Genomic DNA, 14782 nt, shown 5'->3' with positions numbered 1-14782 from the left:
TCTCGATAAACCGTAATAAACCGCGATAAACCGTGATAAACCATGATAAACGTTTCCGTCGCCCTCCGGCCGCGGTACGTCGTTCCCCGTGGACGCGCTCTGGGTCGAAACGAACCGCTAAAAAACGCAGCTTGAGAGAGGGAGGAAATAAGGGAAAAAAGGAACAACCCTCGAGGAGGGCGCTCGAGCCGGCCGATATTTCAGGGCGCATATCGAGAGATTAATAGCGCGGCTCGCCGCTCGTACATTTATTCCTGGCGCTATTTCACCCCCTCGCCACCCCCCGGAGACACCTTCCGCCTCCAGGATCCTCCCAAGGATCGCCTCCTCCAGAGGAAAGGACCATTGCACCGGGAAACGGAGGTGCGACAACATCTCCGGGAACACTGCGAAGATTAATAGCGCCCCGGACGAAGCGCTTCCGCATTCGGACGTCACCGCGACGTCATTTCGACGTCATTGCGACACCCCTGTCATCGAGGACACGCGTCGGCCCTACCGGGTCTTTGAAATTAACTTCGAATCCGCGATGTCGCCCTCGCATCCGGGCCCCCGTTTTCCACAATTTTCGCGCTTCTCCCGCAAAACCTGGATTATTCGTTTCGCCATTAGCGAGATTTCTCGTTTGCCTCTCGCGTTTCTAATTAGCCCCGTCTCGCCTCGTCCGTTGAACCGACGATATGGAGGATTTCACTCGGGGAAATCCTGGAACCTGCGCTGACGTAGAAAAGATAAATATTTTGACGATTAAAATGATGAATAATGATTAAATAATTATTAAGGGAAACCAAGTCGTCCGCGTCAGTGAACCTGTCGCATCGAATGGGGAGCATGAAGTTCGTTTATTTATTTAATTATGTGTCCGCTGGTTCCCCTGAGGTTTTCCCACCCGAGTGGGGCTCTGAGGGAGCAGCGAAGGTTCGGAGAAAAATTCATTCCTATTTGACTCGGGGGATGCTTTTATCGTAATCCGAGGGAATTAAATGACGATAAATAATGCGCTATTTCCGGCGCCCTGTCCGACGTCGTGGAATTAGAACCGTGGAAGCAGATAGAATCACAAGGGAGAGGGACCAGTTCTTTGTACGAGGGCACTGTACTTGTACAAACAGTCCTCTCATGCTTCTTCTTACCCCCAGCTTTGTCCAACAAAACTCGAATGAACGGCGGGATTCTGCCCGTGAATGTTTAACAAACAACGCAAACTGGAACGACCCAACCGGCTTCGATGTTGACGAGAGCGTCGACGAGACTCTCGAAAATACTTTTTACGCGAGATCGTGCATTACTCGAGGCTGAAAATATTTCCTCCGACATTTCGACTCGCCGATTTTCTCGCCGAATGATTTTCCGAAAACAAGGGAGAGAGAAAGAAGGAGGAAATAAGCGCGATCCTTCGCAATTGTTGGCGTTATTTCATTTTCCAATTACTTTGGTGTTTTAAGTGCGCTCGGCTTAGCCGCAGCCTCTTCAAAAGTTTCTGGAAAAATACGGGTCATTTGAGGGAGCGATTAAAAACGTGCGTCAGTCAGGGAATTACCGCGACGTTTGCGAAACCGCGGATATAATTCCGCCTGCCCGGGCAAAACGGTCCGTTTTAACCGCGATCGCGCTCGTCTCTCCCATCGGTCATTCCAGTTGAGCGCGTTCGATAAATGTCCCGAGAACCCTGCCGTTTTTCCAGCTAAATCGTCCATTAACATCTCGGATACAGTAACAACACTCATAGGAACGCACGGAAACCAGATCTGGGCACCATTTGAAATAATTCAAAGCGAATGCGTCCCCCTCTCTCGCAGGGAAATTCGATAACGCCGACCTGGCAGCTCCACCGCTCGAGATCGACGAGATTTCTCGAACCCTCGAGTGCTATAAAATTCCAGAAATTTCGGAAATTTCTGAAATGTTCCAAAAATATTCCGACTGCCGGTAATCCGCTCTCCTTTGCGGTGTAACGCACTTTTTCGACCGTAGCGGAACTAGAAGTGCTCAAATAGTGCCCGGCTCTGAAGGACACCTCTCAGGCCTCGCGACTCACCTGTCCAGTGCTTTCACAGTGCCGGTGCCAAAGTTGGGTGAAAAAACGAACCGAATGGTATTCACGGTTGGCGATGAAAAACAGGACGAGGGACATACTAATTGAGGTAGTTATGATCCCACCTCTGGCCGGCACTCCTCTTTGCAGCGGCGCATCACCTCTTCCGCGGCTTACACCCCTAAAGCTTGCGTGATGTGTGAATGTGACTGGGCGCTAATTACTGATAACGACTAATATCTACCGACTAAGCTCTCACCCGATAAAAGCTCTGCGCAACGTGTCCGCACTAAGGAAGCCACCGATAAACCGATGGGCTCACGTCACTAATTCCAAGCTCTTGAGTATGGTCTCTACAATTTATTAAATTAGTGATTACTCTCCTAGTTAGTTGCAAGGTACGATTACGTTATACTGTCCATGCCTCTGCGACGCTCTTTCCCTGTCTACACGTACTTCTGTATCTCTCCCGGTCTCTGTCTATCTCTTCCTGTCCGAGAGTCGCTCACTTCTTAAGGCCGTGAAAAAGCGGGACCGTCTTCGCCAGCTTTGGCTAGAGTTGCTTGACGATCCACATAGATGTGACACTCGTTCGGGGTCTCTACTTCCACCTTCGTAGCCATGCCTCCGTCACTTTGCAGTTGCAAGACTCGCGATGCGTAGCGATCCGAAGTACTTACACGATATCGTGGTCGTTTTGGGTCAGGAACCCGACGAGACGAATGTTTCCATCTCCTTAAACTCGAGTTAAGCAGGAATTCGAGTCGACTCGAGTCACCATTTTTATCGTCAAGTCGTTGATACGACCTCGAGTTCTTGTTACTCAAGATTTCGAGTCAATTTCCGGCGATTCCGATTACGGCGATATTTCCGAATTTTAATATTATTATTATTTAATATTTTTTTATTATTTAATATTTCGAATTCGGGTGACTCGAGTTGAAAAAGCATTCGACTAGTCGCGTCCCTACTCCAAGTACTCGAAGAGCTACCACCGCCACGGCTAGTGCATTTTTCCGATCTATTTGCACCGACGACTTCTTCCTTCCGGCAGACCGTAGTGGAGCATTTCCAAGAGCGCCTAAAAAATGCCACGTGCACGCAATTCGCGATTTCGCGAACCAGAGACTTCCTTGCCGAAAAGGCGACCCGGGATGAGCGCCTCGTCGGGGGAGCGATATCCCCCCGCGGAATTTTATTTCCGACGTGCCACGACGGACGATCCTTGGAAAATCCACGAAAGTCATAGAGTCATTCCGCAGGCGGCTAAACCCTGTGGGAGAGTTTAGCACCCCGCAGTCACCTCGGGTCGACGAGACGGAAGCTCGCACTTCGCTCCTAGGTGCACTTCCGTCGACGGCCAGACGAAATATCGACGCGCCGATCCGCCGCGGAAATCGACGGACGGAAAATCGTCGCCACTTGGAAATGCTCCGGTACATGGGCGCATATCGAAATATATACATAGACTCGCGTATATACGTCGAGGCGGATATACGCACGCGCATATATCACCGGCAATCCGCAACGGAGCGACGTATATCGCCGAAGGCGGCGCGACGACGCGCGAAAAAGGATTGCGAATATTCGTCACCGGGAGCACGCCAGGAGCAAACAGTCGGAGCTGTTAACGATAAATTCCCGAGTCGCGAACATCCGCTTCCAGTAACGGAGCCGCTGCCGTTCGACGTTAATCCGATCTAATCACGCGTGCAACCGAGTCGCGGGGGGTCCGAGTTTTCCAACCGAAACGCGAGTTTAGGGTGCGCACCCGGTGGACCGGAAAACGCCCTCGAAGAGGGCGGTTCGATTTACGAAACGAGAGGCGAGAAATATCGCGCGATTCGTTGGGGACACGGGACGACTCGACGCGATCCAAACTACGAGGGAGACACTTTTAACGGCGCGTTGCGTGCCCAGATTCACGCTCCTCCGAAAATCGACGAGGTATAATCAACGCGAGTCTAACGATCCGCAGATAAATCCAATCCGCTAAACGGTCACTCCCCTGCGAATGGTCCCAGTGCCCTTTCCTGGTCTCCGTCCTTGCCCGAGTCGAAATTGGAACCCTCCTTCGAACCCGAGTCAGCACTTGGTCCCATTTTTTAAAGTCCTGCTTTCGACTTTGCACGTGCTACTTAATATGAATTAATTCCTAACTTAGACCGGAAAGTAGGATGAAATGGAGAAATCTGGCTTTTAAGGTTTAATTTAGATGATCTCGAGACCTATTTGACGCCTAGATTTACAGGTTCCAAGTGGGGTGAAAATTTTGACTCGCCTCGTCCGACCCTCGACCACCAGCAGCGATAAACTCCGTCGACGCCGACGCCGCGCAATGGCGGCGCCCGTTATCAACGGCGACTCGATAATGGGCGACCCGGCACCCAGATCGCCGATTACCGGGTCGCCTTCGATCGCCGGGTCATTGCTCTACCTGGCCGACGTCGGCCCGACATCTTGGAGTGACATTCCACCGAGTACTTTCCGCAGGAGGTCCGCGTTAACGGCGTGACGGAGCGCGGAAACAACGCCGAAATTTCAAGAGCCGAAGGGTCTCGTTACCCGACGGTGGTACTTGCCCTAAAATGGTCCTAGAACATGGACTCCGACGTAACGAGAGTCGACGGTGCATCTGGCTGGACTTGGAATGCAAGTCCGATGTCCTAGCAGGTCCGACGCGCGAACTTGCGAGACGAGGGTTGAATCGCATCAACCCCCGATAGGAACATCTCCACCCCCGGAACCGGCGGAACTTTCAGTCGGAAACCGAGTCCCCCTGACCGTTTACACCCTAGAAGACTCGCCCTCTCCGCGAGACTTTCTTTGGCCCCGCTCTTTGGTCTCGCGCGATCCGTCGACGATCGAGCCCAAGTTCGGCGTCCCTCCACCCCCGCACCGATCCGGAATCGATCATCCCCGAGTCTGCGTCTCGTCGTCAGTCCGGCTGGAAGTGCTCGCGGAGATAAGATCGGTGGTCAAAGTTTAAAGACTCCTTCGGCTCGACGAAGAGAACCGATCGAAGGAATTTAATCCGACCTCTCGACCCGCGTTTCCCTCCCAAAGGAGACGGAGAACCCCGCGTCCTGGAAAAAAGAGTCCCGGGAACTGGCGCGACGAGTAACTCGAGAGCGCCCCGCGTCGCGACGCCGAGCAACCGGTGGATCCTGGACGCGAGAAAGAGCAATCGGCGTGTGCCGAAACGCGGCCGTTGCGGGCCATCGGTAGCCGTTAACGATTACGAGCCAGGCGGCGTTACGACGCGCTGGAGACTCTCGACGCAATAAAACGTGTACCACGGTGGGACGCGTTAACGGGGACCAGCGTCGGCCAGTGCCGAAAAGACAAAAGGGGGAAATTCGACGACGAGTCGCTTTCTCGACTCCTCCTCGTCGTTGGTCTCCGGCGGTCGTTAACGATCGCAACGACGCAGTCGTAACGACGCCCGGGCGCGATAAAAGGCGGAGGACCAGCGCGGCGTTCACCAAAATGGCGGCCGCGGTTCCCGCTAAAGGCGGCAGATCGGAATTTATCTCCGGGGTCCAGGATCGACTTAACTCGCGGGATCCTTAATCCCTGGTCCTCGAAGCGCGGTGCCGGGATAAATCTGGAAATATCGCCGAGAGGCACGAGAAAGAGGAGAGAAAGCTCTCGCGCGACGGCCTCGTCGAGTTGGCGACGCGCCAGACTCCCCGTCTCCGTTCCTCGCGTTAATTCGCCCACCTACGAGTCCCCGGTGTCTCCCTCCCTCTCGATCCCCCATTCGAGTAGCGTTTACCCGAGATTCTCCTCGGCCGCGAGCAAAGGAATTAATATTCCGCCGCGGAACGCCCGCGCGTCAACTCTTCCGCGCATCCAGCCGGAGAGGCGCCGAACGAGGGGAATGCTTTCGCGGGAAATAACATCGTTAACTCCGATGTACGAACCTGGGTATACCCAACGTAAACACGTACATACGTACATATATACTCGGGGACATTTCGCGAAGTAACTTCGCCTCGAGAGCCGATGATACGGCGCCGTTAACGCGACGACTAATTAACGGGATTAACGAGCTCCAGTCAGAATGGCAATCGCGGGGGTGGTTCTAAATGCGCATAGTCGCCTACGCGGGAAACCCCAAACCCTGGGGAGTCTCGTCTCCGAAATGTCGCAAAAGGTCCGAGTTCCTAAAATTCTCGATACTGGAGGAATTAATTTAACAATTCATTTGGGGAAAATTTTCGATTCGCGAGGTGCATCGACCGGGTCCTTTCACCCCATGCACATTTCTCGTCTTGTCCGCAGTCGACTCGGCTACGTGTATTTTGACATCCACATCTCGCGAGATGCTGGATGCTTTGGGCTCGATCGCTCGCACGGCCGACGTGCGACGTGCCTTTCAGACGACACCGACACAGCCCCCGTTAAACGTCCCTCTGTATATTTATACACGCCTGACGTACACTGTACATATATATATTATATGTATATATCTGCATTTGCGTTGACATCTTGCGTACAGCATCCGTAAAGTGTCAGCCCTCCACTCCTCCACCCTCCTCCCTTCCGTACGTACGACTCGTGGAAACCACAATCACACGCATACACCCACACGCGCGTGTACACGTCGCTCTCCTCGGAGCGTTCCCTCCTCTCTTAATCACTCCACGTTAATCATTCGTTAACGCTCGTGCGACTTGACGGCTCGTAACCGCCCCGTCATCGAGTTTAGTCGACGAGGGGATGAAAAGAAGAATCGGAAGAATTTGAGAGCTCCGAAAATTGGGGCCTGCAAAAATCGAGGTCGATCAGGTCGCACGAGCGTCCATTTATTAATTGCCAAAACGATCGCTAATAAAGCAACTAATACCACTGGAGCCGCGTCGTCCTGCCCGCGACTCCTCGGCTGGAAGTGCTTTCCCGTTTTTTTTTCCTTCCTTCTTTTCGATTTGCAGTTGACTATTCGCACGACGCGGAAGTTCACTGAGATCCTTTCGTTTCTGCACCCCCGGGCTGAAAATGATCAGAGGTGATAACGATTCGACCGATCGAATCGAGGGCGAGGACGGACTCGCGGGCAGCCGCGCGATCCAACTTAAAAATGATCTTTTGAATACGACAAGGGATTAAATTTGCGGCTCGGAGCGTACTCCTCACGTCGCGCTGTCTACGCAGCAAGGTAAAGAGGACACAAGTGTGTACACAGCGATCTCTCTCTTCTCTCTCTCTCTTTCTCTCTCTCTCTTTCTCTCACAATTTTAATGCCGTTTCCCGACGTCTCCGTACGACGGCGAAATTAATTAGAGCCCCGGTGCACGTCGAAAGAGGCTCAAGTTCTAGGACCGCTTTTGCCCGCGATTCAATTTCACTTGATCTCGTCCGGCGAATTTTGGACAAATCATGAAATCTTTTTGCAACTGTTTCACAAGGCGGTCCTCGAGTCATTGAGCGCGCGAATCATTGTTGTCGGTTCGCCGAAAACGACCGTCGACTTCGCTTCTACTCGGATGCGTCGACGTTCACTTTGAAGGGCTTATTTTTTTCTGCTCGGCTAATTTCACTGCACCGCGCACGTTCTTCAACTTAAGTCGCAGCTGCAGACAGAGCAATAGTCGGCACGACTACAGGGTGACCTCTCTACGTCGGGTAATAAGAGAACGAATACTGGAAAAAATTACCACGTAATGCTAAACGCAAATTCCGTTGTCACGGTAGAAAGGCTACCCATTTCGGAAATGTGCAGTAAACTCTCCTCGGTATCGGCTGAGACTAATTAAAAAGTACCTCCCCTTGCGTTCCTGCAACAAATTTAGAATAGGCAAGGTTGAAATGAATTATTTTCGAGTAATTCGCTGATTATTTATCGGAGTAAATTTTCTAGGACTTTTCCGCGCGTCTTTATTCTTGAGAGAAAAGGATTTAAAATTGACACCCTCGACGAGAAGTTTGAAACCCCGAGAGGAAGTCACCCTGTACCTGCCTAGGCGATAGCAACTAATTTCGTTCCTTTTCGATAGAAGTTCATTTTTTTAGAAAGTATCGTCCTCCTCGACCGGCGCCAGCCGATACGAGAGACGATTTTCCCGCGAGAGTTCATTTCCGATCGTGTGTGGTGTACAGACCTCGAGAATACTTAGTCCTCGGTATGTCGTCATGCAAATCGGTTGCCATTTTATAAGCTCCTCATTAGCTAATGTATTGCACATAGTTCCGTCGACAAGAAGGCTTCGTCCTGGCGCGACTGGATCTATCTCTCCAGCGTGGCGGCCTTAGGGGAGAGAAATAGCCGGCGACTTTTTGCACCGACGTACATTTCGTGCTTTCCTAGCTTAGCTAGCAGTAGAAGGAGATTAAAAGTTTAAAGGCGGACTTAGTTGCATTTCCACGAGACTCACGGTGCATTTTCGTCCCCGGGTCGCGCGCGTTATCCGCTCGATTTTCATCGGCCACGGGGGGTCCTCCAGCGAAATCGCCCAAACACTGGCACTGCCCGTTCCACTCGGCAAAACGATCGGGACGAGTAATCGGTACGAACCGAACGGTCGATCGGTCGAATTGGCTCGAAACTAGCCAGGCGATCGAATGGCCGCTCTTTCGATTCGATTGTTCCGACGCTAATGACCGGAGGAGGCGCACCAAACGAAACTCTCCGATCCGGAAATCCTATAAAACGACCTGGAGGGTCTAAAAACTTGAGAAATCGCCGCAAGATGGAACGGAATCAAAGAAAAGAAACGAATTCCTCGAGGTTCTCAGAATTCTCAAGTTCCGCCGAGAGTAAACGGCGTTCGCCGGTGGCCCCCCTCAAAATGGCGACATTTTTCCCGCCGATGTCGACGCGGAAACACTCGGTGTTCGTTTTCCCTCGACTCTCGCTTTCTCCTTCATCGCGATCCTTGTGCGCTCGCTCGAGTCCTACTCAATGCAAATTCATACTTCGCGTCGTCGCGAAGGCGTCCTCAAGGGCCGTTAAAACGTTCAAAGTACTTCTTGAAGCGGAGGATGCGAGAGAATGAGAATTACAAGTTGCGGCGGCGTGTCGGCGGCAAAGAAAACCAGCAAAGAGGTGTCGAGTATCCGACGAGGGAAACTTCGAAATTTCCTCGTCGACGTAACGACGCCGCTTAACGCGTTCGAGCCGATGGCCAGTTAAGATCGACGTGCGATTTGTCGGATGAAAAATTCTCGCGAGGCTTGAACCATCGCCTCCAATTTTAACTCCATCGAGAGTACCGAGTAATTATCTGGACAATTATCCTCGCCGAATCGCGCGTCGCCTCTAAATCCCTGGACAAGGAGTGCATCTTAAAGTTGTCATTCCCGATTTAATCAGACCGACTAAAAACAAGCAAGATAAAATACGATAGAGGAGGCTTCACACACACGCATATATGAGTCCGTCACCGCTTACACCGCCCACGCCTGACACCCTCCACCCACCACCCAAGACACAAACTCCCTTTTCGATCGCGTTCCGCGAAAAAAATTCGCGATCCCGAACTCGTGACATCGCGAGTGACGTCCCTCTGCACGATGTAACTAGAAAGAGTCAGTAAAAACGACGATAAATTGAAATCCTAGCACGACGCCTCGTCGAATCGGGAACCCGCCTAGTCTCGACTTTTTTTTAGCTCCTCTCTGTGCAGCGCGTTTGCATCGGAGTTCTTAAATGGGAGAAGTTCGGAAAATCGAGCTGCATCGCGGACACTCGGCTATTCCCGGGGATTGTGCGCTATTCCGATCTCGGCAAAAAAGAGTCTCCCCTCGCGCGATATTCGTGCACCCTTAAAAATCCGATGTCACGAGCCCACGCGAAACGGCCGACACGGTTCGCGATCGCCATTTCGATCTCGACTTTAAATCCGACCTCTTAAGCTTAAGCGGCCTCGACCGGCGTACACGTACGTGTCCGTAGATAATATCGTACGGCTCAGTACGGAGGTACCGGTAGCTCCGCACTCGTTGCTCCCCGAGAAAAAAAAGGGAAAGAGGGGTAAAAAAAGAATCCCTGCTCTCGTAAAAAGGGTAGACCGTTCACCGCGCGAGACTTTCGTACAACGACAACTCTGCAAGCTATCAAAATGCACTTTCGCAACCGAACGTCTCTCCTGTCCCCGTACGGTTGATATCTGACGGTAGATTAGAGTATTGTGTCAGGTGTACCTTCGTACCTTTGGTCTCCGTGCATGCGACCGCATCGCGTTGTACATGTCACGTATTATATATATATATACATATCTAACCTAAGTGTATGCTCAAGCGCACAAGTAAGTATTACAACGCTTCTTTTCAATGGATATCTCTTTGTCACTATTTCTCTGTCTCTCTGTATTTCTACTCCCATCTCTGTTCTACGTGTGTTTTTCTGCCCTCTCTGTCTCTCTCTCTGAACATGTGTGTTGCGCGCCTTCCATCTGTCTCTTGCAACTCAGATCCCCCCGACCCCCCGAACTCCCTTTCCCAGAAGGAAACGACGAAAAAGAAGGAACGATCCGAGTAATCAGTTCGATCCCCTTGGGTTGACGTCTCAGTCGAACATAATCATTGGTGTGAATGCAAACGAGTGCTTGGTCGTGAGTTTGGCGCGACATCGCGAAGCGGCCGAGGATTGGACTCCACCCCGAGGCGGCGAGTTCAATGTTAAATGGTTGCACCTTAAAATCTGCAATTTCAAAGATTACGCCTTTGACGGGACCCAAGACCCGGCCCTTCGACGTCATCGTAGCGTTCGCAATGGTTCCGTGCATGGAAGATCACTTAACTCGGGATTAAAGGACAAACAGCCCCCGAATTTAACGTCGCGCGCCTCCACCCCGAGGGGGCGGATAAGTGATCTTCCATCGAGAGGGGAACCTCTGAAACGTTCATCCCCGAGAAAGTTGCCACTTCCTCCCGCTAATCGCCTCTCTTTTCTCTTTCTCCGGGGGATTCTTTCCGAAATCCTCGATTCAGGGACATACTTCAACTGCATCATGGTCATGGTGGCCAGTAGCGTGGTACTGACGGTCGTGGTGCTCAACTATCATCACAGAACGCCCGAGAATCACAGGATGCCGCAATGGGTAAATAAGTGGGACTAGTGCATGAGATTCGCAGTTTGTCGGGTTGGCCGGGACACGTCGAGACGTCCTGGACATTAGCCAGGGCCAAATGGACCCGAGGGCCCGCTGACCCAACTTCGCGGCGAGGAACGACTCGACCTAGGCGACGAAACCAGAGACGAGCTCGTTTCCTCGACAGGTCGTTTGTCCGCGATTCGCCTTTTTCGGCGGGATCCTAGTTCCCCTCGATCCGACAGGCGAACGATACCGTTCCGTCACGAGATCGCGCCCTTTCGTGCGGTACGTCTACCGCGCGTTCACCTGTCTTCAGGTGTGACGTTCGTCACCCTCCTTCCACGGACCAACCGGTCGAAATCGGACTTTCCATTCGTGGCGACACTCGTCGCGTCGGAGCGCGTAGAAAAGGTGGCTTGCAGCATGCTGAAAATGTGTTCTAGCCCGACATGATAGTGTGGCATGTGACTCTTCACCATGTTCGAGGAGCTGTTAGAGCTTCCGGTGGTAGCGTTGCGTACCGACGGGACACGGCGAAAGCACGTTCGCCTCGAGCTCAGGAGAGCAAGGAAAAGGGGGTTTAATGGCGCGAAAGGGTCTAAATTGAAACGCAACGCTAACATTTCCCCTGTGATCCAGGCGAAAACTGTCCTCCTGCAATGGCTGCCCTGGATCCTGCGCATGAATCGCCCGGGGAAAAAGATCAGCAGGAAGACCATCCTGATGAATAATCGCATGAAAGAGCTGGAGCTCCAGGAGAGGAGTAGCAAGAGTCTGCTGGCCAACGTACTCGACATCAACGATGACTTCTGCCATGGGAACAACGCCGCGAACCCTCCCACGGTGTACAACACGCGGTAAACGCATTTGTTTCTTGGCCATACCGGCGCCGAATTCTCTGCACGCGAGGAAAGTGAAGACAAAAAGACCCGCCACGTCCGCTGAGTCATATCTCAGGAGATACGGCGTCTCTTTTTCTCTCTCTTCGTCCACGAGGATGGTTCGATTCATGCTTCCTCAATCCCAGGTCAACCTTCGGTACACCACTCACGGCAAGGCCGTCGACCGTGGAAGAGACGTCGGCGTCGCTCCCCCTCAGCGGCACGCAAAGGGAACTGCACACGATCCTGAAGGAATTGCAGTTCATCACGAATCGCATGAAGAAGGCCGACTCGGAGGCCGAGGTCATCAGCGACTGGAAGTTCGCTGCCATGGCAGTCGACAGGTACCCTTGAAGTCCAGCCCGTTTCCCAAAATCGTTTCAGGCTCGACCGATTCACCGTTTCCTTCCACCGTTGCAGGTTCTGCCTGTACGTCTTCTCGCTGTTCACGCTGATCGCCACAGTAGCGGTCTTGCTGTCGGCGCCTCACGTTATCGTCCAGTAGTAGACTGCCCAGGCCAGGGTCAGAGCCAAGTTTCGAAGAAGACGCCGCCTCTGCCTCTTCCCGAGTCCAGGTAAATCCAGAGAAAACGAGGAACCCGCGAAATGGATTACTCGTTGGAAGCCCGAAAACTGCGAATCGTACAGATATAGGGAACGATCGGACCAAGTTCCAGGCATAAATCGCTCCGAAAGTCGGTTCTCGTAGAAGCTAACCAGAATTAGTGTACACGCGAATCCGCGAAGCCCGATTCCAGCGGCTTAGCCGAATTAGATGCAAGGCTTACGGAGGCTCGCGGGAATGTGCCTTCCCTTCAGCCCCGAGCGTACTCGTTCTCGCCGCGCTCGTGTAACGCACTTCCAATCAAAGTTCCCCGGAGGCCGGGCCAACTCGCGGGGTTAGTTCCCTCCAAATTTCGAAGTTAAACCGAGGACCTAGCCGGAGGAAAGTTGAAATCATTCCCCGATTGACTACGGAGCGGACCGGCCGCTCAACATTTGGGGTCCCTGAGTTAATCTGAGGTTAATTTTAACTTTGGTCGGCGCAATCGATACGAGGCTGAGGTCGAGTAAAAAAGAGTCCTGCACCGTCGCCCGTGGTATTATAATCGACGAGAAGCGACCTGTCCTATTAATAACGGTATCACGGGCGTGTCCTTATCGGGGAAGAGTCGCCGCGCGGTAGTACATCCGCTTATTTATTATTCCGCAGAAAGGGACCCGCGCCGGGACGAGGCAGCGGAGAGTCGGACGAGAATTCCGAATCGAGCACACCCGGCCTGAAGCCGGACCCCGAGATCACGGACGAAAGGGGCCCGGTTGCAATTGGCGCGCTCGAGGACGAGCTCCATCGTCCTCGGGAAGGACCTCGGAGGACTCTCCTCGACCGGAGATCGAGGAGAGCGACGCCGACGCCTCCTCTCCCTTCGGGGTCTGCCACCTCGCCGAAGACGTCGTCGACTTCGTCTCGCGTTCATGGATGCGTTTCCTCGTCGCCTCGAAACCGTCGGTTCGCTGCGTTCGTCGGGACGGATCTTGCCCATCGACTCTGGACCACGACACCAGGAGGCGCACTCGAGGAAGTCGCTGCGAGATGTCGTCAGCCGTTCGTCGACGAGTCGACGACTTCGATGTGGAACCCAAAGTGGATTCCCTCGACGACGGACGTCACTCCTCGAGGCCGTACGAAAAACAAGACGACGTTTAACGACCGATCAACAAAACTGCCAGATCCACCTCTGGACCGCGTGCGGACCTGCGTACTCTAGATTAGGTCGTCGTTGCATCCTCTTTGCTTTGCACCAGTGACGATGCCAGAAGGAGATCCTGTGGTGGTCGCGAGGAGGGGGCTCCGAAGACCCCCGAATCGGGTGCAAGGAGCAACGAAGAGGACCTCGAGTCAGGGACTGGAAATCCTTACTCGCGCGAGTCGTCAATGTAGCGCGACAAGGGGGCACCAGCTAGGTGTAAGAAACGCGCTTCGTCGAATTCGCGAGTCCTGGTCCAGATCAAACGTTCCCCTGTTCGACGACCGAGGCAGCAAACTCGACATTGCCCGATCTCGGTCCAACCTGTCAGGTCGAGAACGTTATTGCGGTATTTTCTACTCAAGATTTGACGCTTTCTTTTCAGATACGGTTGCTTTTCATTCACGTCCGCATTGAAACCTACTTTCGGCCCATTTTGAGCTCGTATAAGAGAAACCCCCAAATTTTCTTCTCTTCCGTCTCCAATTAAATAGTCAAAATAATTCAGAAATTAATAATTAAGACCCTGTGATTGTTTTCAAAATTGAGATCGAAGTCAGAGCTTTGAATTGGCATAGAACACGGACACGTAGGAAAATGAGGTTTATTTAAAAAGGAAGCGTCATGTTTTACTCACAAAAAATTGCAAGAATTTTCTGGACAACCTAGGGACTCTCTTCCTGCCGGGACCCCGAGTGGAATCAACGAGGAATTAACGAGGGTGCGAAGTGTCGGATCTTTTCTCCCGAAAGTCAGCCTCGGGATACCTTAAAAGGTGACGGAGTAGCGAGTCCTGCCTAAATTTTCGAAGTCGCACAGGCTAATTCGAGATACGACCCTCGAGTAGGGGCAAGACCTCGCGTTAACTAGCTGGTATGCCCGATCGAAGAAGCCTTCCTGTATCGATCGATCGGTTCCAATCTGGACCATCGAGTGGCACATCCCGCCTCCATGTAGAAGTTCAAGACGAGCCCGGCGTGCCTGTTCTCGACGGCTCGTACCAGTGCTCGCCTTTGTTCACGCATGTAACGATCCGATGTAAATTGTCCAAGCACCTGGCCGCGTATGGACCCATCGATA

At 52.6% G+C, this 14782-nt stretch overlaps 1 protein-coding gene across 1 annotated transcript in view; it reads left to right on the top strand.

Annotated features, from left to right (window-relative positions):
- The window catches only part of LOC105699618 (neuronal acetylcholine receptor subunit alpha-7), a 99494-nt gene extending 87035 nt beyond the window's left edge, over positions 1-12459 (top strand). Inside the window, exons 9-12 of the mRNA XM_023431989.1 lie at positions 10970-11079; positions 11713-11930; positions 12101-12298; positions 12375-12459. Of these exons, the coding sequence (XP_023287757.1) occupies positions 10970-11079; positions 11713-11930; positions 12101-12298; positions 12375-12459 (611 nt within the window). The remainder of the gene's footprint in view (positions 1-10969; positions 11080-11712; positions 11931-12100; positions 12299-12374) is intronic.
- The last annotated feature ends 2323 nt before the right edge of the window (positions 12460-14782 follow it).

The sequence above is a fragment of the Orussus abietinus genome, unplaced genomic scaffold (genome assembly GCF_000612105.2).
Source record: "Orussus abietinus isolate OABI.00-Male unplaced genomic scaffold, Oabi_2.0 scaffold182, whole genome shotgun sequence".
Lineage (NCBI taxonomy): Eukaryota > Metazoa > Arthropoda > Insecta > Hymenoptera > Orussidae > Orussus > Orussus abietinus.
This window is presented reverse-complemented; position numbering and strand designations above follow the sequence as displayed.